At 40.0% G+C, this 26,870-nt stretch overlaps 1 protein-coding gene across 1 annotated transcript; it reads right to left on the bottom strand.

The window, feature by feature from the left end:
- LOC124042169 (myosin heavy chain, fast skeletal muscle-like) lies at positions 1–26,592 on the bottom strand. The gene is made up of 41 exons (XM_046360559.1): positions 26,519–26,592; positions 26,037–26,079; positions 25,677–25,904; positions 25,197–25,340; positions 24,803–24,959; positions 24,602–24,629; positions 24,104–24,212; positions 23,900–23,992; positions 23,617–23,677; positions 23,161–23,259; positions 22,697–22,800; positions 21,999–22,137; positions 16,166–16,284; positions 15,856–16,005; positions 15,591–15,761; positions 15,060–15,363; positions 12,989–13,053; positions 12,808–12,895; positions 12,574–12,691; positions 12,315–12,438; positions 11,303–11,439; positions 10,640–10,895; positions 10,219–10,461; positions 9,689–9,865; positions 9,462–9,607; positions 9,221–9,311; positions 6,625–7,014; positions 6,377–6,503; positions 5,621–5,739; positions 5,277–5,473; positions 4,972–5,155; positions 4,673–4,838; positions 3,900–4,024; positions 3,262–3,570; positions 2,851–3,054; positions 2,616–2,741; positions 2,200–2,370; positions 1,804–1,908; positions 1,613–1,708; positions 437–568; positions 1–120 (listed from the first exon to the last, which is right to left on the bottom strand). Exons 3-41 carry the CDS (start codon positions 25,890–25,892, stop codon positions 100–102), a joined length of 5,811 nt encoding a protein of 1,936 aa, XP_046216515.1. The 5' UTR covers positions 25,893–25,904; positions 26,037–26,079; positions 26,519–26,592; the 3' UTR covers positions 1–99.
- Positions 26,593–26,870: the final 278 nt, after the last annotated feature.

Raw genomic sequence — 26,870 nt, 5'->3', positions numbered from 1 at the left:
GTATGTAAGCCGACACGTTTTTATTCAAAGTTAAACATTTTACTGTGAAAATCATATTTTATGCAACACAGGAAAATGATGTAAGACGTTGGGTCTTGTTTATTCAGCAACTTCTTTGCCCTGTAAGGAAGACAGAAAGAAAATAATGGATGAGTATTAATAATGAACATGTAAAATATATGAATATATGAACAGTTAGAGATAATGTAATGGATGAAGCATTAAAGGCTGAGCTTTGATTTTCAATGTTGAAGTACCATCTTAGTTTTGAATTAATCTATTTTGACCCTACCTGAAATGTGCTTCTTAGATCTTAAATACATTTTAGTGAGTGTAAAAGGTCAGTATTGACCTCTGAGAAAACTATATCATAGGTTGTGTTGATGTGGCCATATTTGAACATGAGTCAGGTTTAGGTTTAGTAGCAGCTCCGTACCTTTCCAGTGTCGCGGGTCTTGGCTCTGAGCTTGTTGACTTGAGACTCAGCGATGTCAGCACGCTCCTCAGCCTCCTCCAGCTCATGCTGAACCTTCCTGAACTTAGACATGTGGCCGTTGGCTTGTTCCTCCTGGGTGCGGAAAAGAGAGGGGGAGCATAAAATCAGCATTCAAAGTTTGAAGCTTCAGGTAGCAAATTAATATGATTTTTTCTTAAGGTATTTTAAAGTACTTTTTTATTGACAGATTTAGGATAACAATGTATATATGGAGATAGATGATCCAGTAGAGAGAATGAGTGGTGAAATGGGGGATCAAACCACTGCCTCCAGGGATGTTCAGTGTCTAAAACAAGTATTCACACCCCCTTGGATAACATCACATTTTATAGTGTTACAAATTCAGATTAAAATGGATTTAAATTTGTTTTCTTTTGTCAACGATCTACAAAACATACTCTGTAATATCAAAGTAGAAGAACAATAAAAAATAAAAAAAACATTGGTATTAATAAAAAATGTATAAATAAAAACTATGTCAGGACTAGATAGGTATTCACATCTTTAGCTGTGTCTTTGTGTCTTTATGTCTAAATCTCTGGATTGTGCAATACTTTCATCATTCTTCAAGATCTGTCCATTTGGATGTTGACCTGCCATACAGACATTTTTAAGTCTCGCCATCATTTTTCAAGAAGATATAAGTCAAAATCCTTCTCATTAGCTACCCACAGTTAATGCTACGCCACAGATAGCCTAGCGGTTAAGAGCATATGGCCAGTAATCGAAAGGTTACTGGTTTGAAACCCCCCAGACAATGAGGTGAAAGTCTGTCGGTGTTCCCTTGAGCAAGGCACGTAACCCTAATTTCTCTGGATGAGTGAGTCTGTTTAAAGAATGTGTTTGGAGCGAGTATTAGTCTCCCATTGTCTGGTGAAAAGCAGACTGAATATATTTTTTCTTCATCCTGATAAACTCCCCAATCCTTGCAGATATAAAGCATTCCTGTAACAAGTTAATTCCTTTGCCATTTTTTTTACCTATCTACCAATCAGTGCTCTTCTTTGCGAGGCATTGGTTAAAGCCTAAACTAAACTGTATAGATATTAAGGTTTGTAATGTCTACAAGGGAAAAAATATGTTTGTCAATGTACGCTGACAAAGTATGTGACTCACCGCTTCCTCAGCCTGCCTCTTGTAGGCCTTGACTTTCATCTGCAGCTTATCTACCAGGTCCTGAAGTCTGACAACATTCTTCTTATCCTCCTCAGTCTGTGGGACAAGATCAAAGAATCAATGCACCAACGTTTTATACACAAACCTGTCTGTGTTAGTGTCAAGTTTGGGATGAAGGCACTTTCTGTTACCTGGTAGGTGAGCTCCTTGACTTTGCGCTCATACTTGCGGACTCCCTTGACCGCATCTACACCTCTTCTCTGCTCGGCCTCCACCTCATTCTCGAGCTCACGCACCTTTGTGGAAGAAATTAACACACAAATTTGTTTCAGGTGGTGAAATCAGATGTAACAAATCTTAGTACAACAGAGGTATATTCTTCTACCCAGTCAAGGAGGCACAATTGTTTTCTGTTCCTATGTACTTTCACAATTTAAATAAAGGGATCTGTAATGATACAATTTCATTATCTACGTGGGGTATTGAGAGAAAGTCATTACACAATGCTCCTGTGTATTTGTATGATTAAATACATTTCCAGCAATCAGTATTTCAATCCACCCTAATCCACCCAACTGTTAACTCACCCTGGACTCCAGTTTCTGGAGCTGCTTCTTGCCTCCCTTCATGGCCAGATTCTCAGCCTCATCCAGACGGTGCTGCAGGTCCTTGACTGTGACCTCCAGGTTCTTCTTCATCCTCTCCAGGTGAGAACTGGTGTCCTGTTCCTTCTTCAGCTCCTCAGCCATCATGGCCGCCTGGAATGGTAGTTTATTTAATTTCTGCACCATTTGGCACCAATCACAACGTTCCTCTGAGATCTTTGTTCTGTTAAACCATCCCAGATACCATTGGCCTTTGGATACAAATCAAGTTAAGGCAGTTAACCCACTGTTTCCGAGGCCGTCATTGAAAATAACAAGTTGTTCTTAACTGGCTAGTTAAATAAAGGTAAAATACATTTTAAAAAGTGAATGCAATTGACCAGATCACAAGGACTCACGTCAGTGATGGCCTTCTTGGCCTTCTCCTCTGCATTCCTGGCCTCCTGGACAATGTCTTCCACCTCTCCCTGCACCTGCACCAGGTCAGACTCCAGCTTCTTCTTGGAGTTCAGAAGGCTGATGTTCTGGAGGAGAAGTAAGAAACAACATGTGACTCTCAAGACAACTTTCAGGTAACATGGCAGAAACGGTATGCTTGGTTGAGTTTCATTAGAAATGGCTTTTGACCCATACCTGGGAGTGCAGCAGTCCAACACGCTCGCTGGCGTCTACCAGTTCAGTCTCAGCAACTTTGCGGCTTCTCTCTGTCTGCTCCAGAGCAACTCTCAGCTCCTCGATTTCAGCCACCATCAGACCGTTCCTGCGCTCTACCATAGCTGCCTGCTCCTTCATGTCATCTGCGGCGCGGACGGCGTCATCAAGGTGCAACAGGGCATCCTGGGGTTCACAATGACACGGGTTCATTAGGATTTGTGGAAGTAGAGGTGATTGGGTCAGTGAAATAAATGTTAGTTAAGAATTTCCCCAATATCTCTACTTTTCGACACGATATTAATCAAATCTATTAAGGTCTTTTCTACAGATTCACAAACAAATCTCTCCCTAACCTTCAGATTGTTTTGCCTGATATCCCGGTCCCTTTACCTTGAGCTGTCCCTGGACGTTCCTTAGCTGTTTCTGGGCCTCAGCGGCCTGCCTGTTGGCGTGGCTCAGCTGAACCTCCATCTCGTTCAGGTCTCCCTCCATCTTCTTCTTCACCCTCAGGGCATCATTCCTGCTCCTGACCTCAGAATCCAGGGTGCTCTGCATGGAGTCAACCATCCTCTGGCTGTTCCTCTTGATCTGCTCCATCTCCTCGTCCTTCTCAGCCAGCTTCCTGTCCACCTCACCCTTGATCTGGTTCAGCTCCAGCTGCACACGCAGAATCTTGGATTCCTCGTGCTCCAGTGTTCCCTGGACAAAGAGAAGCAGTCAGGCCAATTGCGTTAAATACATTTGGATGTGTATAACACAAGGAATGAAATATATATGACTACAATAAACACCAATACAGGGATTGTGGGACTGTAGCTGGCGTTGGCTAATGTACTACTTTAGTTGTATTGTTTGTATATCGTATTTTACATTTGTGTGACTGTCCTTGTCTATCAGTGTTTTGTTATTTGTTGTCTTGTGTTTTTTGTGGACCCCAGGAAGAGAAGCTGATGATCCGGCAAAATCTCATGGGGATCCAAATGATGAAATGAACACTGCTTTTCCCATCAAACAGCTGCAGTTTGTACCTCAGCCTCCTCCAGAGCGGTCTGGATCTCAGACTTCTCTGTCTCCACGGTCTTCTTGGCCTTCTCCAGCTCATGGATGCTCTTGCCAGTCTCTCCGATCTGCTCAGTCAGGTCACCGATCTCCTCTGCACACACCAAACACAGGAGCAGTTTAGACTTGGGAGATTTTCAGTGGGTATTGTCAATGCAATGAAGTTGACATTGAATCATAATAATTACTGGGGCCGAGCTTCCTGCCATCCAGGACCTCTATACCAGCCGGTGTCAGGGAATGCCCTAAATATTGTCAAAGACTCCAGCCACCCAAATCATTGACTGTTATCTCTGCTACCGCATGGCAAGCAGTACCAATGCATCAGGTCTGGAACAGACAGGACCCTAAACAGCTTCTACCCCAAGCCATAAGTCTGGGTAGCTATTGGTTACTATGTAACGATTTACAGATCTACACATCGACTCGGTACTGGTGTCTTGTGTACATGGTCAAGTTATCGTTAATCATTGTGTATTTATTCCTGGTGTTATTTTTTCACTATTATTTCCTTTTTTTCTCGCTGCATTGTTGTGAAGGGACGTTGTGTTTTCTACGAAGCAGGTAACAAATACAATTTGATTCATGAATTAATCATCACTTCACAGGTTCTTGTAAATCTAAATGCCCCCACTCCTTTGGGTTGTTCAAAGGAATACCGATTAGAAGTTGAAAAAAATGTAAATGTTGATGTTTACACTAGTCAAACATGAGCCCAATAGAACTGCTGTCAAATGCTCACGTTGCAGGTTCTTGTTCTCTCTCTTCAGAGTCTCCAGATGATCCAGAGCCTCCTCGTAGGAGTTCTTCATCTTGAAGAGTTCAGTGCTCATTGAGCGAACCTCCTTCTGAGCTCCTTCCAGCTCAGCCTGGCCCTCCTCATACTTCTGCTTCCACTCTGCCAGAACCTAGGGAAATCCATGGTATATTCATTATGTCTTGATAAATATTTTAGAATCAGAAATATGCTAGAATTATGCTACATTTGATCATACAGCAGACATAAAATATCCCTCTAGGTTGAGGATAATTAATTTTCACCTTGTCAAAGTTCCTCTGCTTCTTGTCTAGGTTGGCGGCCATGGCGTTTGCTCTCTCAACGTCAATCATGAGGTCCTCCACCTCTCCCTGCAGCCTCTGCTTGGTCTTCTCCAGGGAGGCGCACTTGGAGTTGGTCGCCTCAATGGTCTCCTCAGCCTCCTGCAGACGCTGGGCCAGCTTCTTCCTGTTTGATGACAGAGGGTTTACAAACGTTACAATACATCTCAACGTGACCTTTTTTTAGAGTTCCCTACCACTCACTATCCACACCCTATATTTGAGTTTTGTTGTTCCGTGCGACTCACTTGGACTCCTCCAGCTCTTCTGTGCGCTGGATGGCATCAGTTTCATACTTAGTCCTCCACTGAGCCACCTCACTGTTGGCCTTGGACATGCCGCGTTGCAGCTCTGCCTTCGCCTCCTGCTCTTCCTCAAACTGCTCTCTCAGGAGGTCACAGTCATGGCGGGCAGACTGGACACCGTGGGCCAGTGCGTTTTTAGCCTTTTCGAGACAAATATAGAGAAATGTAAAGACTAAGAGAGATAGTAAAACATATGACAGTAGAAGTCTCTGAGGGTGGCCTGGTTACCGTCTATATCAGGTGTGGGCAATCATTTTGTCTCGAGGGACACATTGGGATTCCCTTACCTTGACCTCCTCCTCAATCTGCCTCTTCAGCTCCTCCACCTGCTGGGTGAAGGCCTGTTTGCCTCTGGTCAGCTGAGACACCAGAGATTCCTTCTCCTCCAGCTGGCGGCCAAACTCACCTGCAGGGACAGAGGGACATCTTGTTAAAAGGGTCTTTGTTCTCTAAGATTGAACATGTATTTCAAGGAAACTAGGGCAATGTCAGGCGCTGAATATTCGGGGTTTGGTAGGTTACTTTCTAAATGTAGCCCATTACAGTTACTAATTACCTGTCAAATTGTAATCAGTAACGTAACTTTTGGATTACCCAAAATCAATAATGTAATCTGATTACTTTACATTACTTTTGGATTACTTTCCCTTACGAGGCATTAGAAGCAGACAAAAAACATCCATCAAACCCATTTGGTGAGTCATCAAAGTGGTCTCTGAATTGTGGTCAGACTCGCTCAGGTGGAACTAACAAACTTGCTAGAAAACTAAATGAAGTCGATGTATTTTTTGCCAAACATCATTTCTCAATTTAAAAGTAATCAAATAAGTAATCATCTAGTTTTTCAAAAGTATTAGTAAAATATCTGAATAAATTATTTTTTTCTGATAATGTAACAAATGGCTCTAAAGTGAGACCATTACAGTTTAAGTCAGAACAGTAGAAACTCTGTGGACTGGAATACGTGGATACAGCCCCCAATACTTGTTATTGTGTTTTACTGAAGAATGAATTGGTTTGTTGTTCATTGTTGATGATGGTACCATTTTCTGTCAGGAGTCTGGCCCTCTGTCCACTGATGTCGTTGATCTGGCGAACATTCTCATCATTCTTAGTCTTGATCTCGCTCAGTTGGTCCTCAAGAGTACGGCACATCTTCTCCAGATTGCCCTGTTAGTGAAACATGTCCCATCATTACTTTATATATGAGACTCCTGTCAACTTCAGTTCACTTGAATGGTAATGTAGTTGACCCTCCTCAACATTGCTTGATCAAAACATCACTACTCACCTTAGCCTTGGCGACGGCCTCCATGTTGCTGGAGAGGTCATCAATCTCCATCTTGTACTCACTCTTCTCCTTCTCCAGCTTCTGCTTGACACGCTGCAGGTTGTCAATCTGCTCCCCGAGCTCAGCCACACTGTCGGCCTGCTTCTTGCGCAGAGCGGCGGCTGTGGCCTCATGCTGCAGGGTGGACTCTTCAAGATCACGACGCAGCTTCTGGAACTCATTCTCACGCTTCTTGTTCATCTCAATCTGAGCAGCAGTGGCGCCTCCAGCCTCCTCCAGCCTCTCGCTGATCTCCTCAAGTTCCCTGGAGAGATCGGCCCTCTGCTTCTCAACCTTAGCCCTGGCAGCACGCTCAGCCTCAATTTCCTCCTCCAGCTCCTCAATACGGGCCTAGAACAGGAAGCAGGAGCACAGTTGATGGATACTACAATACATAAAACATTAATAGTATATATATTTTTATTCAAATGTGTTCATACAAAACCAGTTACACTAATATATTCAGTAGATAGCATCCCATGTGGGAACCAAAACCAGTTACACTAATATATTCAGTAGATAGCATCCCAAAACCAGTTACACTAATATATTCAGTAGATAGCATCCCATGAACCAAAACCAGTTACACTAATATATTCAGTAGATAGCATCCCATGTGGGAACCAAAACCAGTTACACTAATATATTCAGTAGATAGCATCCCATGTTACACTAATATATTCAGGGAACCAAAACCAGTTACACTAATATATTCAGTAGATAGCATCCCATGTGGGAACCAAAACCATTACACTAATATATTCAGTTACACTAATATATTCAGTAGATAGCATCCCATGTGGGTTAACTAATATATTCAAAACCAGTTACACTAATATATTCAGTAGATAGCATTCCCATGTAGGGAACCAAAACCAGTTACACTAATATATTCAGTAGATAGCATCCCATGTGGGAACCAAAACCAGTTACACTAATATATTCAGTAGATAGCATCCCCATGTTCAGTAGATAGCATCCCAACCAAAAGTTACCAGTTACACTAATATATTCAGTAGATAGCATCCCATGTCCAAAACCAGTTACACTAATATATTCAGTAGATAGCATCCCATGGATAGCATCCCAACCAAAACCAGTTACACTAATATATTCAGTAGATAGCATCCCATGTGGGAACCAAAACCAGTTACACTAATATATTCAGTAGATAGCATCCCATGTGGGAACCAAAACCAGTTACACTAATATATTCAGTAGATAGCATCCAAAACCAGTTACACTAATATATTCAGTAGATAGCATCCCAAACCAAAACCAGTTACACTAATATATTCAGTAGATAGCATCCCATTACACTAATATATTCAGTAGATAGAAACCAAAACCAGTTACACTAATATTCATATTCAGTAGATTACACTAATATCCCCCATGTGGGAACCAAAACCAGTTACACTAATATATTCAGTAGATAGCATCCCATGTCCAAAACCATTACACTAATATATTCAGTAGGGAACCAAAACCAGTTACACTAATATATTCAGTAGATAGCATCCCATGCAAAACCAGTTACACTAATATATTCAGTAGATAGCATCCCAAACCAAAACCAGTTACACTAATATATTCAGTAGTAGCATAGCATCCCATAGCACTAATATATTCAGTCCCATGTTACACTAATATATTCAGTAGATAGCATCCCAACCAAAACCAGTTACACTAATATATTCAGTAGATAGCATCCCATGTGGGAACCAAAACCAGTTACACTAATATATTCAGTAGATAGCATCCCATGTGGGAACCAAAACCAGTTACACTAATATATTCAGTAGATAGCATCCCATGTGTTACACTAATATATTCAGTAGAAGCATCCCATGCGGGAACCAAAACCAGTTACACTAATATATTCAGTAGATAGCATTACACTAATATATTCAGTAGATAGCATCCCATGGAACCAAAACCAGTTACACTAATATATTCAGTAGATAGCATCCCATGTGGGAACCAAAACCAGTTACACTAATATATTCAGTAGATAGCATCCCATGTGGGAACCAAAACCAGTTACACTAATATATTCAGTAGATAGCGTCCCATGTGGGAACCAAAACCAGTTACACTAATATATTCAGTAGATAGCAACCAAAACCAGTTACACTAATATATTCAGTAGATAGGAAACCAAAACCAGTTACACTAATATATTCAGTAGATAGCGTCCCATCCAAAACCAGTTACACTAATATATTCAGTAGATAGCGGAACCAAAACCAGTTACACTAATATATTCAGTAGATAGCGTCCCATGTGGGAACCAAAACCAGTTACACTAATATATTCAGTAGAACCAAAACCACAACGGTAATAGAAACCACATCTTCCAAAAAATGTTTGCTACCAGAATATATTTTTAGGAGATGTTTCAGGCGTGGGAGCACCATGTAAACCAGTTACACTAATATATTCAGTAGATAGATCCCAGTGGGAACCCATATATTCAGTAGATAGAACCAAACCAGTTACACTAATATATTCAGTAGATTCTTTCCTGTACTGGAGCTTAGGTTCTGTACTGTACCTGGAGTTCCTTGATCTTCTTCTGTAGCTGAGCTCCCAGAGACTGTTCATCCTCTATTTTACTGAGGAGCTGGGATGTCTCAAACTCCTTCCTGAGAAACACAAACATGTTGATTGCAAAGTTGGTTTCGGTTCAATAGAGTTAGAGTATCATACGTATCGCATGTAAATGCTAATTCCTAATTACAAGAATTAGACAAGAACAACCATTATTGTCAATATGGCAGGTATTGTTTGTTTACTTCTTGATTTTCTCATCAGACTGCTGCTTGTCATTCTCCAGGTCCATTATGGACTCCTGTGCCAGTTTCAGATCTCCCTCCAGCTTTCTCTTGGCTCTCTCAAGGTCCATACGGACCTTCTTCTCTTGCTCCAGAGAACCCTCAAGCTACAAGATAAAAACACACATGTATTGTTCAAATCTAAACAACAGAAGATAATAACATCCAAAAAGTCCAACTCCACTCACGTCGTCCACTTGCTGTTCCAGCTTGGTCTTGGACTTGGTCAGAGTGTTGACTTTGTCCTCCTCTGCCTGCAGGTCATCCAGTGTCTGCTGGTGGGCCTCTTGGAGGGCTTTCTTCTCCTTGGTCAGCTTGGCAACACTCTCATCCATAGATGCCATCTCCTCTGTCAGGTTTTTAACCTGAAAACGGCCACCACATAATTAGCCTTTTGTTACTTCACATAAATGGGAGATTTAGTTTCATATGTATTGCATTAATTTAATTCAGATTAGAAATGTGTCAACAGGTACTGTTCTATAGATTCAACACTAGGTGGCAGTGTACTCCATGCCAGTGTACTGAATGGAAGTTATAAACGAGGGGCAGCTGAACATACAGTAAACGTGGGGATTACCACTATTCTACTATTTTGTGTCTTCATGTTTCCGCCACCCACAATACATCTGGAATTCCATTTCTGTTGAGTTATGTTTTGAGTTGATTATGGTATGAGTTATTGTTTGGTTAAACTGTCTTTGGTAATTCACAAGACCTTGTTTTCAGTGGCGTGCTTCTCCTTCTCCACTTTGGCCAGGGTGAGCTCCAGGTCATCAATGTCCTTCTTCAGCTCAGAGCATTCATCCTCCAGCTTCCTCTTCTTGGCAGTCAACTCAGCATTCATCTCCTCCTCATCCTCCAGCCTCTCTGTCGTTTCTTTGAGTTTGGCCTCCAGCTGGATCTTGCTCTTGATGAGCCCCTCACACCTTTCCTCAGCATCATTCAGATTCTCTGATTCCTGATTTCAGAACAGGAGAAAAATCAGCCTCCTCACTTTATCAAAATATGGAATTTATTTAGTCATAGAGTTCAGAGCAAATCAATATACATAAAATATATGTTTAACATGTCCAATAAAAAAATGGTGTATTCATGTGTATGAAAATATGACCTTATGAGGATCATGTCTCACTCACAGATGCAACTTGGAGTGCCAGGTCGTTCTTCTCTTGCAGAATGGACACCATCTTCTCCTCCAACTCCTTCTTCTTGGCCAGAGCCTTGGCCAGGTCTGTTTTCATCTTGTCATAGTTCTCCTTCATGTTGGCCAGCTCCTTCTCCGTCTCTGCGCTCTTCAGCAGGGGCTTGATCTTGAAGTACACCTTCATCCATGGCCAGGTTTTCACATTCATGAATGAACGGATGTTGTACTGGACGGTGAAGATGGCATCTCTGGTCGACAGAGAGGATAGAGTGACATGGTGAGTGACATGCTTAAAGCTACATTCTGGGATTTGAAGAACAACATCCCCCCCAACACTTTGATTATACAGCTGAGGAACGGAGCTAAGGAAATGGAACAACTCTTACATTCATAGACAGAGTTCTAGATGCAAGGACTGACAGGTCATGCTTAAATCAGGAGGCATTTTATGTTATTTAATAATGAATGGATAAATATCACCAATACAAATTACAACTGAACAGCTTTGCCAAATCCCAAACTGCAGCACTAATAGAGCATTATAAGACCTACTTTCTCATTCTGATCAACTCACAGCATATACAGTATGTGATCATAATGCATTACATTCAGGTGGTTCACAGAAAGCTTTGCCAAGATGTCTACTCTTCCTCACCTCCTCTCCATCATCTTGGTGAACTCTTTTCTCATGAGGAATCCACGGCTGAGAGCCTGGACCATGCCGACCAGAACAGCCAGCTTCTCATCTCTCATCTCCTCCAAGACACCCAGCAGACCGGCTTTGAAGAACACCTGAGACACAGGTCAACATGGCCATTGGAACCAGAGTCAGATGGTGACAGATAGAAAGGGTTGGATCAGAACAGGGGAACAACATCACTAGATTCATTTGAACAATATAAAGATTGCAGTGCTAACAAACAAACCATGGGACAGCTTGTGTAGAAGTTGGAAGTTATTGCAGAGTTGTACATGAATAATGTACATATATAACTGAAGCCATACCACTCTAACACAATGTACATAATAATGACAATAATACGAATTTGAATAAAACTTTGTCCACCTTTTTCACAAGTTTAAATGTCAATCAGCAGTTGAAGAAATAACAAAATGTACTCCCTGCCCATTTTTCAGTAAAACAACTGGGATGGGCCTGGAGAAATGCAACAACTCTCAAATTCATAGACAGGATGCAAGGACTGACCATCCATGCTATTAAATGATAGGTTTAACCATTTTTTGAGGCTATATAGTGTTAGTTTACATTTACTTAGTTTACAAACCATTAGAGTAAAACAAGCTTATCATTCGGGTTCCACAGTTGAACTGAGCTCATGAGGCATTTATACGTTATATTCTACATATCATGAATGTATCATTCAAAAAATATGGATGCAACTGCAGATTGACCCTTTAAATGAAGACGAAATGATGGATAGATCAACTGGAGAGATGTTGAATGGTTCATGTTTAAGTTATCATTAATGTATCATTAAAAAAAATGGATGCAACTGCTGATTGACCCTTTAAATGAAGAAGAAAGAATGAAAGGATGGATAAATCAACTGGAGAATGTTTGAATGGTTCATGTTTAAATTATTGAATTGAAGTAGTGTTTGGATGTCAGCATTTGCGGGAACAGGGGGGGGGGGTATTTGACTGACCTTGGTGTGTCCAAACTTGTAATCATCGTGATTTATATCAATGGACCCAAGCAGCTTCTCAGAAGCCTTCTTGTTGTCCATGAACTGGCCCTCAGGGATGACACTGGCATTCAGTACTTTATACCTGAATGAGGAGACATTTTTAACACATGTCAAGTTGTAGTAGGTCGGTTATATTTACATAAAAGCTTAGCCTATTCTGATGCTGGGAAAACCCTTGGAGCAGGTGTGTGTGTGTGTGTGTGTTGTGTGAGTGTACCTCTGCTTGAAGTCAGCATAGATGATTCTGCTGGGGAAGCCCTTTCTGCAGATCCTGATACCCTCCAGAACACCATTACACCTGAGCTGGTGGATAACCAGGAAGTTCTCCATCAGACCTGGAAAAACAAACCATGTCTCTTTAATACTTATTAACAGATTAAAGGATTGGGCTTGTTAAGGTTACTGATACTGTACTTTTAAGATGTCATATTTAACTCAATATTTCTTGTACCTGGAGTCTTTGACTCGTTGGGGATCAGGCAGCGCACAAAGTGAGGATGAGTGCTCCTCAAGTTGGTCATCAGCTTTTGTAAGTTCTCCTGGAAGAGGGTTACAAACCATTTTCTCAGAAATCATTTATGTCAATCAATGCTCCTTTTGGAAGACTGAAAATACACATTTCAAAAGCTCACCCTGAACTGGGACGACACAGTCTGCATGGAACCACCCTTCTTCTTGCCTCCTTTCTTGGTCGTATCTGTTCAAATGTAAATAAGTAAAAGATCATTGGAAATGAGAGAATCAAATGCTGCCAACTGGATTGTGCAAAATAACACCTATTGAACGAGTAAATGAACCCAGCAAATAACCCTGATAAATTGTGATTCATTCAAAGAATTTAAAGCATTGGTCACCAACATGTCGATCGGGATTTTAAAACGTTTCATGTCTGAAGGTAGAGAGCAAATCAACTGCACGTATAGGCCTACTGCTGACCAATCAGATAGCTCACAGCACCGTGCCTGTACAGTTTCCTCGAGCCATAGACTGGAAAAACAAGAATCGGACCCACAACAAAGTTACTGCTTTGAGATGTAAAAACGATATAAACTATGACAAGAGAGAGACTCGACAACTACAGCAGAGCGGTGCTGTTTTAATGAGTTAGTTCATGTTTAAGTTGTTATTCAACACTTTGTTCAACACTTTTATGAGACATAAAATGCGTGTTCTCCCTACTTCCACTCATGCTACAACCAGCACTGTAGCTGTAATGAATGACTACAACCTGCACTGCAGCTGTAATGAATGACTACAACCTGCACTGCAGCTGTAATGAATGACTACAACCAGCACTGCAGCTGTAATGAATGACTACAACCAGCACTGCAGCTGTAATGAATGACTACAACCAGCACTGTTGTAATGAATGACTACAACCTGCACTGCAGCTGTAATGAATGACTACAACCTTGCAGCTGTAATGAATGACTACAACCTGCACTGCAGCTGTTACTGCAGCTGTAATGAATGACTACAACCAGCACTGCAGCTGTAATGAATGACTACAACCTGCACTGCAGCTGTAATGAATGACTACAACCAGCACTGCAGCTGTAATGAATGACTACAACCAGCACTGCAGCTGTAATGAATGACTACAACCTGCACTGCAGCTGTAATGAATGACTACAACCTGCACTGCAGCTGTAATGAATTACAACCTGCACTGCAGCTGTAATGAATGACTACAACCAGCACTGCAGCTGTAATGAATGACTCAACCAGCACTCAGCTGTAATGAATGACACAAATGAAAGACTGCACTGCAGCTGTAATGAATGACTACAACCATCACTGCAGCTGTAATGAATGACTACAACCAGCACTGCAGCTGTAATGAATGACTACAACCTGCACTGCAGCTGTAATGAATGACTACAACCATCACTGACTGTAATGACAACCTGCAATGAATGACTCAGCTGCATCAGATAAAGCAAAGTGTTCTGATACACTTGTGTTGTTATTATTAGTGGCTTGTGTCTTATTTAATATCGAGGAATATTTCCGTTCTCTGGTCACAGCAGTAACAAAATGAATTGGTGCATGACGGAGAAGAATGGACAGTGAGTCGGGGGAGAGGCAGTCTCACCTCCGCTCCCTCCCTCCCCAGACTGACCATCAGATGGAAGACTGTGTCCCCTTTTCTCTTTACGGAGGGACGGAGAGCGGAGGGACAGTGAGTCGGGGAGAGGCAGTCTCACCTCCGCTCCCTCCCTCCCCCTCAGACTGACCATCAGATGGAAGGCTGTCAGTCCATTAAAAAAAGGAAACTATTATTCTCACTCAGCTGTGGCTCATAAGTAACGACAAATGATCTATTACCAGTGTGATCATATACCTATTTTCTTTATATATATATACAATTTCAAAATGGTCTGAAAAACATCACATTGGCAGGGCAATTGAAGTATAACCTGTATACAGTGATAATGTATTGGGCCTATAGCCTACTGAACAAACCTAATTGTTACATAACTGTTTTTAATTGGTTCATAGGATGTTCATGTTTAAAAGAAAGGCTTGTGTTTTCGAAGTCATGTTTAAAACAATTCTCAACAATAGATCTTAGCTTGCAATTTGACTCACAAAGTGATCTTGACTCTGAGAAGGTTGGTGGCCAGTGCTTTAAAACCAATGTGGGTCTGAGTTGTAACTATTGCTTATTAATTTAATATTTTGACTTGATGCTAGTCTTACCCTCAGGTGGGGCAGCGGGATACAGAGCAGCCAACAGTTTGACTGAGGACTTCCCGTACATCTGAATAACTGAGTCGTTCAGGGGGTCCTTGTTCTTCTCCAGCCAGCCAGTGATGTTGTAGTCCACAGTGCCGGCATAGTGCACCAGGGAGAAGTGGGCCTCTGCCTTGCCTTTGGCAGGCTTGGGTTTCTCATATGCCTTGGTTTTGCCAAGATGCTGATCGTTCAGCTTGTTCTTGAAGGTAGTGTCTGAAGCCTTGGGGAACATGCACTCCTCTTCAAGGATGGAGAAGATGCCCAATGGCTTTACAAAAAGAGATGTTTATCAAATTAGTGATTTTACATTTAGGATCACATTTATTTCTTTAGTAAACATACTTTTATAGGATTATATTCATTTAGGGGGACATAATAGGAAACATATTGAGTTCTCAACAGTCAGAACATTTTTACCATTGTGATAATATCTCTCAATGTGCTCCCTATGAGCTTTGATGTTGCATCCCATTACAATCCTTACAGACAATTTACCTTCTCAATAAGCTCAATGCAGGCAGCCAAGTCCATGCCGAAGTCAATGAAGGCCCAGACGATTCCCTCCTTCTTGTACTCCTCTTGTTCCAGGACGAACATGGTGTGGTTGAAAAACTGTTGCAGTTTCTCATTGGTGAAGTTGATGCACAGCTGCTCCATGCTGTTGTACTGTTGATGGAATTTCAGAAGGGATCATTTCATGATACAAGGCTGTAATCCTTCTGAATCACAACTAAATGTCTTGTTCTGGTCTCATACTCACATCAAAGATCTCAAATCCGGCAATATCGAGCACACCGATATAGAACTGCCTTGGATTCTTGGTGTCCAACATCTCGTTGATACGGATGACCATCCACAAGAACATCCTCTCATAGATGGACTTGGCCAGAGCCATGACTGCATTATAAACCTTCAATGATAATGCCTCAAATTAATACATGATATATTGACCATGTCCAGTGATAAGGTTGGGAAAAACAAACTAAGTATTTATAAAAAGCAATGCAATTGTCCCCAAAATAATTCATGTGGTCAGAAAATGTTTGATGCTGTGTATTTAACCGCTTCACCTGAGGCACAGTCTGTCCCTTGGTCACGTACTCGTTGCCGACCTTCACTCTGGGGTAGCACAGACATTTCAGCAACTCAGCTGAGTTCAGGCCCAGCAGGTAGCCGATTTTATCAGCCACTGGAGAGAGAACCAACAACCAACAACAGACCGCTTGATTCTGACGTCTTTTATCGGTTCACTTTTCATTTTCACCCACATCCATTATTCTAATCATTTCTGGAGGTTGGAATTTGATCTCCAAAATGTATATCCTGCCTGACGTTCATGTGGCACCGTCTGTCTTGGTCATTTCCTGTAAAAGGACCAATGAGCACCAACATGGGAAGTTCATAGGCGCATCTCAAATTGGGTGTCAAATGAAAGCAAAGAGAAATCTAGAAATTAAGGAAAATATATATACATATATATATTTGTTTTACCATTTGCCATCTTGAAAATGAGAAATAAACAAATGCTTTGATTTCTGGTCAAACAGATGAACAGAGTTTTATAAAACAGCAGAAAAAGTCTTAAATGGTATTAGAAATACACTAATATCAACACTTATATTTTGTTTTGGAGTGTTTCTTCCTTCTGTATGTTTTAAAAACATATTAAAATTCTGTTACAGTACAGTAAAGGGAGACCTAATTAGTTTATAGTTCAATTCAGTACAGTAGTGTATAGTTCAGTACAGTACAGTAGTTATAGTTCAGTACAGTAGTGTATAGTTACAGTACAGTAGTGTATAGTACAGTAGTGTATAGTTCAGTAGTGTGTATAGTTCAGTACAGTAGTGTATAGTACAGTAGTGTATAGTTCAGTACAGTAGTGTATAGTACAGTAGTGTATAGTACAGTACAGTAGTGTACAGTAGTGTATAGTTCAGTACAGTAGTGTATAGTAGTGTATAGTTCAGTACAGTAGTGTATAGTAGTACAGTACAGTAGTGTGTAGTTCAGTACAGTAGTGTATAGTATAGTTCAGTACAGTAGTGTATAGTACAGTAGTGTACAGTAGTGTAGTACAGTAGTGTATAGTTCAGTACAGTAGTGTATAGTACAGTACAGTAGTGTATAGTTCAGTACAGTAGTGTATAGTACAGTACAGTAGTGTGTAGTACAGTAGTGTATAGTACAGTAGTGTATAGTACAGTAGTGTATAGTTCAGTACAGTAGTGTGTAGTTCAGTACAGTAGTGTATAGTTCAGTACAGTAGTGTATAGTACAGTACAGTAGTGTATAGTACAGTAGTGTAGTTAGTACAGTAGTGTATAGTTCAGTACAGTAGTGTATAGTACAGTAGTGTATAGTTCAGTACAGTAGTGTATAGTACAGTAGTGTATAGTTCAGTACAGTAGTGTATAGTTCAGTACAGTAGTGTATAGTACAGTAGTGTATAGTTCAGTACAGTAGTGTATAGTTCAGTACAGTAGTGTATAGTTCAGTAGTGTAGTAGTACAGTAGTGTATAGTACAGTAGTGTAGTGTAGTTCAGTACAGTAGTGTATAGTTCAGTACAGTAGTGTATAGTACAGTACAGTAGTGTATAGTTCAGTACAGTAGTGTATAGTACAGTAGTGTATAGTACAGTAGTGTATAGTTCAGTACAGTGTATAGTACAGTACAGTAGTGTATAGTTCAGTACAGTAGTGTATAGTTCATAGTACAGTAGTGTATAGTACAGTAGTGTATAGTAGTGTATAGTTCAGTACAGTAGTGTATAGTACAGTAGTGTATAGTTCAGTACAGTAGTGTATAGTACAGTAGTGTATAGTAGTACAGTATAGTACAGTACAGTAGTGTATAGTTCAGTACAGTAGTGTATAGTTCAGTACAGTAGTGTATAGTACAGTACAGTAGTGTATAGTACAGTAGTGTATAGTACAGTACAGTAGTGTATAGTGTATAGTAGTGTATAGTGTATCAGTACAGTAGTGTATAGTGTATAGTACAGTACAGTAGTGTATAGTTCAGTACAGTAGTGTATAGTTCAGTACAGTAGTGTATAGTACAGTAGTGTATAGTACAGTAGTGTATAGTACAGTACAGTAGTGTATAGTTCAGTACAGTAGTGTATAGTTCAGTACAGTAGTGTATAGTACAGTACAGTAGTGTAGTGTAGTTCAGTACAGTAGTGTATAGTACAGTAGTGTATAGTACAGTAGTGTATAGTACAGTACAGTAGTGTATAGTACAGTATAGTACAGTACAGTGTATAGTACAGTACAGTAGTGTATAGTTCAGTACAGTAGTGTATAGTTCAGTACAGTAGTGTATAGTTCAGTACAGTAGTGTATAGTGTAGTGTATAGTTCAGTACAGTAGTGTATAGTACAGTACAGTAGTGTATAGTACAGTACAGTAGTGTATAGTACAGTACAGTAGTGTATAGTTCAGTACAGTAGTGTATAGTACAGTACAGTAGTGTATAGTACAGTACAGTAGTGTATAGTTCAGTACAGTAGTGTATAGTTCAGTACAGTAGTGTATAGTTCAGTACAGTAGTGTATAGTTCAGTACAGTAGTGTAGTGTATAGTTCAGTACAGTAGTGTATATTACAGTACAGTAGTGTATAGTTCAGTACAGTAGTGTATAGTACAGTACAGTAGTGTATAGTTCAGTACAGTAGTGTATAGTTCAGTACAGTAGTGTATAGTTCAGTACAGTAGTGTATAGTTCAGTACAGTAGTGTATAGTTCAGTACAGTAGTGTATAGTTCAGTACAGTAGTGTATAGTTCAGTACAGTAGTGTATAGTTCAGTACAGTAGTGTATAGTACAGTACAGTAGTGTATAGTTCAGTACAGTAGTACAGTAGTGTATAGTACAGTACAGTAGTGTATAGTACAGTACAGTAGTGTATAGTTCAGTACAGTAGTGTATAGTACAGTACAGTAGTGTATAGTACAGTAGTGTATAGTACAGTAGTGTATAGTTCAGTACAGTAGTGTATAGTACAGTAGTGTATAGTACAGTAGTAGTGTATAGTACAGTAGTGTATAGTACAGTAGTGTAGTAGTTCAGTACAGTAGTGTATAGTAGTACAGTAGTGTATAGTTCAGTACAGTAGTGTATAGTACAGTAGTGTAGTGTATAGTTCAGTACAGTAGTGTATAGTACAGTACAGTAGTGTATAGTACAGTACAGTAGTGTATAGTACAGTAGTGTATAGTAGTACAGTAGTGTATAGTATAGTTCAGTACAGTAGTGTATAGTTCAGTACAGTAGTGTATAGTTCAGTACAGTAGTGTATAGTACAGTACAGTAGTGTATAGTTCAGTACAGTAGTGTATAGTACAGTAGTATAGTACAGTACAGTAGTGTATAGTATAGTACAGTACAGTAGTGTATAGTACAGTACAGTAGTGTATAGTACAGTAGTGTATAGTACAGTAGTGTATAGTTCAGTACAGTAGTGTATAGTACAGTACAGTAGTGTATAGTAGTGTAGTACAGTAGTGTATAGTAGTGTAGTACAGTAGTGTATAGTACAGTACAGTAGTGTATAGTTCAGTACAGTAGTGTATAGTACAGTACAGTAGTGTATAGTTCAGTACAGTAGTGTATAGTACAGTACAGTAGTGTATAGTACAGTACAGTAGTGTATAGTTCAGTACAGTAGTGTATAGTTCAGTACAGTAGTGTATAGTTCAGTACAGTAGTGTATAGTACAGTACAGTACAGTAGTGTATTAGTACAGTACAGTAGTGTATAGTTCAGTACAGTAGTGTATAGTACAGTACAGTAGTGTATAGTACAGTAGTCAGTACAGTAGTGTATAGTTCAGTACAGTAGTGTATAGTTCAGTACAGTAGTGTATAGTTCAGTACAGTAGTGTATAGTACAGTACAGTAGTGTATAGTACAGTAGTGTATAGTTCAGTACAGTAGTGTATAGTACAGTACAGTAGTGTATAGTTCAGTACAGTAGTGTATAGTTCAGTACAGTAGTGTATAGTTCAGTACAGTAGTGTATAGTGTATAGTTCAGTACAGTAGTGTATAGTTCAGTAGTAGTACAGTAGTGTATAGTAGTACAGTAGTGTATAGTTCAGTACAGTAGTGTATAGTGTAGTGTATAGTTCAGTACAGTAGTGTATAGTACAGTAGTGTATAGTTCAGTACAGTAGTGTAGTAGTTCAGTACAGTAGTGTATAGTACAGTACAGTAGTGTATAGTTCAGTACAGTAGTGTATAGTACAGTACAGTAGTGTATAGTTCAGTACAGTAGTGTATAGTTTATAGTACAGTAGTGTATAGTTCAGTACAGTAGTGTATAGTACAGTACAGTAGTGTATAGTATAGTACAGTACAGTACAGTAGTGTATAGTTCAGTACAGTAGTGTATAGTTCAGTACAGTAGTGTATAGTACAGTAGTGTATAGTTCAGTACAGTAGTGTATAGTACAGTACAGTAGTGTATAGTTCAGTACAGTAGTGTATAGTACAGTACAGTAGTGTATAGTAGTACAGTAGTGTATAGTACAGTACAGTAGTGTATAGTACAGTACAGTAGTGTATAGTACAGTAGTGTATAGTACAGTACAGTAGTGTATAGTTCAGTACAGTAGTGTATAGTACAGTACAGTAGTGTATAGTACAGTACAGTAGTGTATAGTACAGTACAGTAGTGTATAGTACAGTAGTGTATAGTTCAGTACAGTAGTGTATAGTACAGTACAGTAGTGTATAGTACAGTACAGTAGTGTATAGTTCAGTACAGTAGTGTATAGTTCAGTACAGTAGTGTATAGTACAGTACAGTAGTGTATAGTAGTAGTGTATAGTACAGTAGTAGTGTATAGTACAGTACAGTAGTGTATAGTACAGTAGTGTATAGTTCAGTACAGTAGTGTATAGTACAGTACAGTAGTGTATAGTACAGTACAGTAGTGTATAGTTCAGTACAGTAGTGTATAGTATAGTACAGTAGTGTATAGTACAGTACAGTAGTGTAGTACAGTAGTGTATAGTACAGTAGTGTGTATAGTTCAGTACAGTAGTGTATAGTACAGTACAGTAGTGTATAGTACAGTACAGTAGTGTATAGTACAGTACAGTAGTGTATAGTTCAGTACAGTAGTGTATAGTACAGTACAGTAGTGTATAGTACAGTAGTGTATAGTACAGTACAGTAGTGTATAGTTCAGTACAGTAGTGTATAGTACAGTACAGTATAGTACAGTACAGTAGTGTATAGTTCAGTACAGTAGTGTATAGTAGTACAGTAGTGTATAGTACAGTACAGTAGTGTATAGTACAGTAGTGTATAGTAGTACAGTAGTGTATAGTACAGTAGTGTATAGTACAGTACAGTAGTAGTGTAGTATAGTACAGTAGTGTATAGTAGTACAGTAGTGTATAGTTCAGTACAGTAGTGTAGTGTAGTACAGTACAGTAGTGTATAGTACAGTACAGTAGTGTATAGTTCAGTATAGTTCAGTACAGTAGTGTAGTGTATTTTTGCTAAGAGGATTATTATATTATTCATTTTCTATGACTTTTCAAATCACCCAGTTGTGTTATTTGCAGGCATTTTTGAATCTGAATTCAGAGCAGATATTTAAGAGTGTTTGTTGAAAAAATTCTTGTTACCAAAATTCTTGTTACCAAACTTTGCACATCTGCACAGTAAATGTGTTTTCGTAATATGTTCCGTGTAAATTGTTGAAAGTGTTCATTGTGTATTGAGTTGAATGGTTTGTTAAACTGTATGATTTTTGTTTGTCGTACATTTTAAATTAAAATCTCAACACAAATCCATTTCCGTGGATTGAACTTCTTACGTTGTTATTTCTACGTTGGGGAAAGGAACTAATGCTTCCCATATATTATGTCTTATGAGTGGGACTCACCCTCTGTTCCATCTGACTCAGCCTGCTCCTCACGCTGCTTCTGCTTGAATTTCAAGTTGCCATGGTGCATTACAGCTCCTGTCAGCTTGTAGATGGCCATTTTCTCATCGTTAGAGAAGCCCAGGATTGTAATTGCATCCTGGTATTAAAGAGGAAGTACAACAGTGATTTTTACTTTAATTTATTTAACCAGGCAAGTCAGTTAAGAACATATTCTTATTTTCAATCAGGGAACAGTGGGTTAACTAGGGGCAGATTGAGTACCTTGTCAGCTCAGGGGTTTGAACTTACAGCACTACCTTCTGTGTTCAGTCCAGAACAAATGGGATGGTTAGAATGAACTGGCTTCTCAGTTACAGTACACTGCCGTTCTGTGTTCAGTCCAGAACAAATGGGATGGTTAGAATGAACTGGCTGCTCAGTTCCACATTGATTACTTTTGGCCAACACACTAGTATATGACAGCACAGTATGAGTTTTACACAGTTCCACAGGGGACTTAGTGGCAGTCTCTCATGTCTTACATGTGTATGACTCAAGGTGAAGTGTGAAGGCATGAAGAATGGCCTTGAAGCACATGACTAACTAACACAAGGTGGCCAGCTGCCATCAAGTTGGATTTTATCAATGCATCCAGTGTGTATTGTGGTCCTACCCATTCGATATCTAGAGTTTGGTTCACACTTTGTATCACTCACATCGGTGGCATCCAGCTCGACCTTGTCGTCAATGCTGGCCACAGTGATCTGACCCTGGCTGATCATGGGGAAGTCGTAAGGGTTGGTGGTGATGAGTGTCATTTCTGTGGACAACAGAGAATGGCTTGTCAGTTAAATCAGTGAGAATTCTGCTGTCCTACCTTTACAGTATCTCTCCCTCCTTTAGTCAATAGATGGACTCAAGGATACATGCAGTGTATAATGCATAGCATCAAAAGAGGGGGACTGGGGCTCCTGGACTAGTGTATCACAGTGCATTAGTTGATCTTTCCCATGAAAGACCTTGAAAGACCTGACTCATGTTTAGATGCCTTGTTACCTTGGAAGTACTCATTATAATAATATTAACAGTGTGAACTATGAAAACATTTGAGTTCCATTTGAGTTTAAGTTCCACAGATGGCGGTGTAAATAATTTCACCTTAACCTGTACTTTGCCTTACCAACTAGCTCAGGTTTGTGGTTGGTCATCATCTGGTAGAAGATATGGTAGCCTCTCTCAGCGGGCAGCTGGAAGGCCACTCTGGACTTCTCTAGCAGGTCTGAGAGAGAGAGAGAGAGAGAGAGAGAGAGAGAGAGAGAGAGAGAGAGAGAGAGAGAGAGAGAGAGAGAGAGAGAGAGAGAGAGAGAGAGAGAGAGAGAGAGAGAGAGAGAGAGAGAGAGAGAGAGAGAGAGAGAGAGAGAGAGAGAGAGAGAGAGAGAGAGAGAGAGAGAGAGAGAGAGAGAGAGAGAGAGAGAGAGAGAGAGAGAGAGAGAGAGAGAGAGAGAGAGAGAGAGAGAGAGAGAGAGAGAGAGAGAGGGAGAGAACATAAGATAGCATTACATTTGATGATTCAATCTCCAACAAGTATTCTGTGTGATTTAAGGAAAGCATTGAGAAACAAGGAAAACCAACTCACAGGTCTCAATGTCAGCTTTAGCCAGTTTTCCTCCTTGGAAGTGAATCCTGATGAATTTACCCTGTTGTAGAGCATGGGGGTTAGAAATAGGTCAACTAAATAAATCTAATACATTACTTTGTTTCTAAAATCCCCTATGGGAGAAATAAAAGGTGGAAAAACAATTGGAAGCAATTCCCTGTTTTTACCGCAAGGTTTTATGGGTATTATGACACCTATAGGGAGCTACTAAAATATTTTTTACAATTGAAGGTCACTTCCACAGTATGCCCTTCATACTTACAAAGCGAGACGAGTTGTCGTTCCTCACTGTCTTGGCATTACCGTAAGACTCCAGCAGAGGGTTAGCTGCAATGATCTGATCCTCAAGAGACCCCTGATTGAGACAAACACAAGTTGCTCTGAAACTAGAAAACACTTTAATTAAAACACTATTCACCGCATGAAAAACAAAGTTTACACAGAACACCAAACTAAAATGTGTTACCTTCATTTTGCTGGGGTCTACTTCCTTCTTGACACCAGAAACAGCAATGGTGGCGAAGTACTGGATGACACGCTTGGTGTTGACAGTCTTTCCTGCACCGGATTCTCCACTGGTTTATATAACAGAGAAAGATTGGTTTAGTCACATGTTTGAATGCCAGACATGTTTGAATGGCAGATTGCATTTCACTAAGAAATAGCTTTGAAAAATACACTGTAGACATGTTTTCTAACATAAGTAAATAATTAAAGAATATTCCCACTCATCGAGTCATTGTTAAGCATAGTCTAATCCATTCATAATGTCCTGTAATTTATAACACCCAGTCGTTACTACAGAAAGTCTAATCCATTCATAATGTCCTGTATTTTATAACACCCAGTCATTACTACAGAAAGCCTAATCCATTCATAATGTCCTGTATTTTATAACACACAAGTCACCCAATATATTAGAATAGAAACACCTTCTCAAGTGAAATGATAGAAAACAACTTACGTAATCAGGACGGACTGGTTCTCCTTATCTGGAACCAAAAACAATGTTGCTTATTATAACCAGTCAACATTTGGAGTACATCATTGTATTCATAAGCATCATCATGAATTTAATTTTGGAATATTTTCCATTCAAGGCTAGAGACTAGAAGACAGTAGATTCCATCCATCCATTCATCTATTTCTCCATGAGAGCTCGTACCAATCATCATGAACTGGAAGGCGTTGTCAGAGACGGAGAAGATATGGGGTGGAGCCTCCATCCTCTTCTTCCCTCTGTAGGCGTTGACAACCACTTCGTCGTACACAGGGAGCCACTTGTAGGGGTTCACCGTGGCACAGAAGAGCCCAGAGTAGGTCTGGATGAAAGGGATTTCAATTAGGAGATTAGCAAAGTTAGATGGACTTTTACCTGGATTTATGTGAGGATGTGGGCGTACTATGGTATACTAATGTGGCTCTACTGTATTGGTATGTTTTGGTTTCTACTATTCATTTGAGTGTAGTACTTTACGTGTGTATTGCTCATGTTCATGCATGTAGGAATTTCTTATGTTCATTTACAGTATGTGTGTATGTTTATGCAGGTTTCTTACATAGATCATCCATGCTGCATAACGCTCTTTGAGGTTATACAACACAGAGGCTTCATTCAGGTAGGTCATCATGGCCATGTCCTCAATCTTGTCGTACTTAGGGGGGTTCATCTGGTAGATGTCTGCTTCTTTGAACTCTTTGTCCTGAAACAGTCAGAAATCTAGATTTCACACGGATCGAACTGGACATGACTCAATGCTTTTTGCTCAATAAAATGCTTACCCCCATTTAATCCAACTACTTTGTAATCACGCGCTGACAAATACATGGTAATTCTTGACTTGTCATTATCAATAATTCCATGACAGGTTTAAATAGCAGCAATAGAAATGCTTTGTTTGAAGGTTATATTCTGCTTAAAAAAGAACAAAGAAATGCTTCTTAATCTTTTTTTAGTTACTGATTTCATATTAGCTTTTGGCATGTTACTGACAATATGGATAATGTTTTAACTTCAATACTTTTCAGATAAGACTTACCATGGTAGTGCCGTCAGGATTTGTGACTTTGACAGTACACTTTCCCTCTGTCCTGCCAGTGATCAAACCCTTAAGGTACAGCTCCTTGACATCTGTCACATAGCAGGCGTTCTTTGAATCAAAGGGTGTGGCTTGTGCCTCCATCCTCTCCCTCTCGGGTTTACGAAGGTACAAGGCTGCCTTGCCATAGATTTCCATCTCCGCGTCCGTACTCATGGTGACGGTTCACTAGGAAAGAGATGAAACAAGAAACATGATTGACTCTGTGGTGCTTCCTCCACAGTCAACAGAGTGAGCGGTACTGTATCTCACACATAATTATTTTCAGCACTTTTCATGTGAAGACAAACCATGTCTCACCTTTTTCCCCTCCTACAGTTTAATTTGTATGTCTTGGAGGATCCTGTGAAACATCAGGGTGTTGTGAATACGCACAAGTCTACAACCTAGTAATTTGGCCCCTGAAGGGCAAGAAACATTTGGAATGGCATCATTCAACTCCATCATTACAGCCATGTACTATTCAACTACTGTTGCAACTGGTAACATTCATTTTCCTACTTTACTGTACATTCTGTCAAGTAGCCCTGACAATCCAGCTACATTCTTGACCACCCCCTGAATTTAAAAACAAATGCAGGTGCAGCACTTTTCACCTTGAATGAAAATGACAGATTTTAAGCAAAACACATTTAAAGTACATTTTAAATCAATGCCACTTGATTGCATATTGTAAAGCCTTATAATACATTCAATTATGAACTCAAACAATGCAGTTAGCTACCGCCTCAGATGCTGAGGACAAATATGAGACAAATGTACAAATCTAAGGAGTCTCTTACCACAGAGGAAGAATGTATCTGACTCATGGATACAGGGGCCTCAGCCTCCTTATATCTGGCTGGAAGGGACAACCAAGCAGAAGTTAATTATGGACACCTCTGGTAAAGGAAATGGATTGGACGAGAGGCCTCCGTGTGTCTGTGTCTCTCTAGTCCCACCCACTTCGAGGAGCACCACACTCCTTATTCTTTTACCATGGATTGTTCTAGACTATTTTGAGACCTTAAGGAGGATCAGGTTGCCTACTGCAGGAATGTCTACAAATGACATGTCCATCTAACTTGCTCCTAGAGTCGAGCTCTGTGGCTGACCTTGAGCTGCTGTACATACTAAACATGTACACACTGTCAT

This window comes from Oncorhynchus gorbuscha, linkage group LG08, assembly GCF_021184085.1.
Source record: "Oncorhynchus gorbuscha isolate QuinsamMale2020 ecotype Even-year linkage group LG08, OgorEven_v1.0, whole genome shotgun sequence".
NCBI lineage: Eukaryota > Metazoa > Chordata > Actinopteri > Salmoniformes > Salmonidae > Oncorhynchus > Oncorhynchus gorbuscha.
Note: the sequence above shows the minus strand (reverse complement) of the source record. Positions and strands in the feature narration are given on the sequence as shown.

Bases quoted from the DNA above. Each gene is read 5' to 3' on its own strand.
- LOC124042169 (XM_046360559.1), bottom strand. From the start codon at position 25,892: ATGAGTACGGACGCGGAGATGGAAATCTATGGCAAGGCAGCCTTGTAC. The intron at 2,742-2,850 runs GTATGGGTCAAA...CTTCTCCTCCAG, and splicing joins TTGGACTGCTGCACTCCCAG to AACATCAGCCTTCTGAACTC. The intron at 1,909-2,199 runs GTGAGTTAACAG...TCTTCCACAAAG, and splicing joins TCCAGAAACTGGAGTCCAGG to GTGCGTGAGCTCGAGAATGA.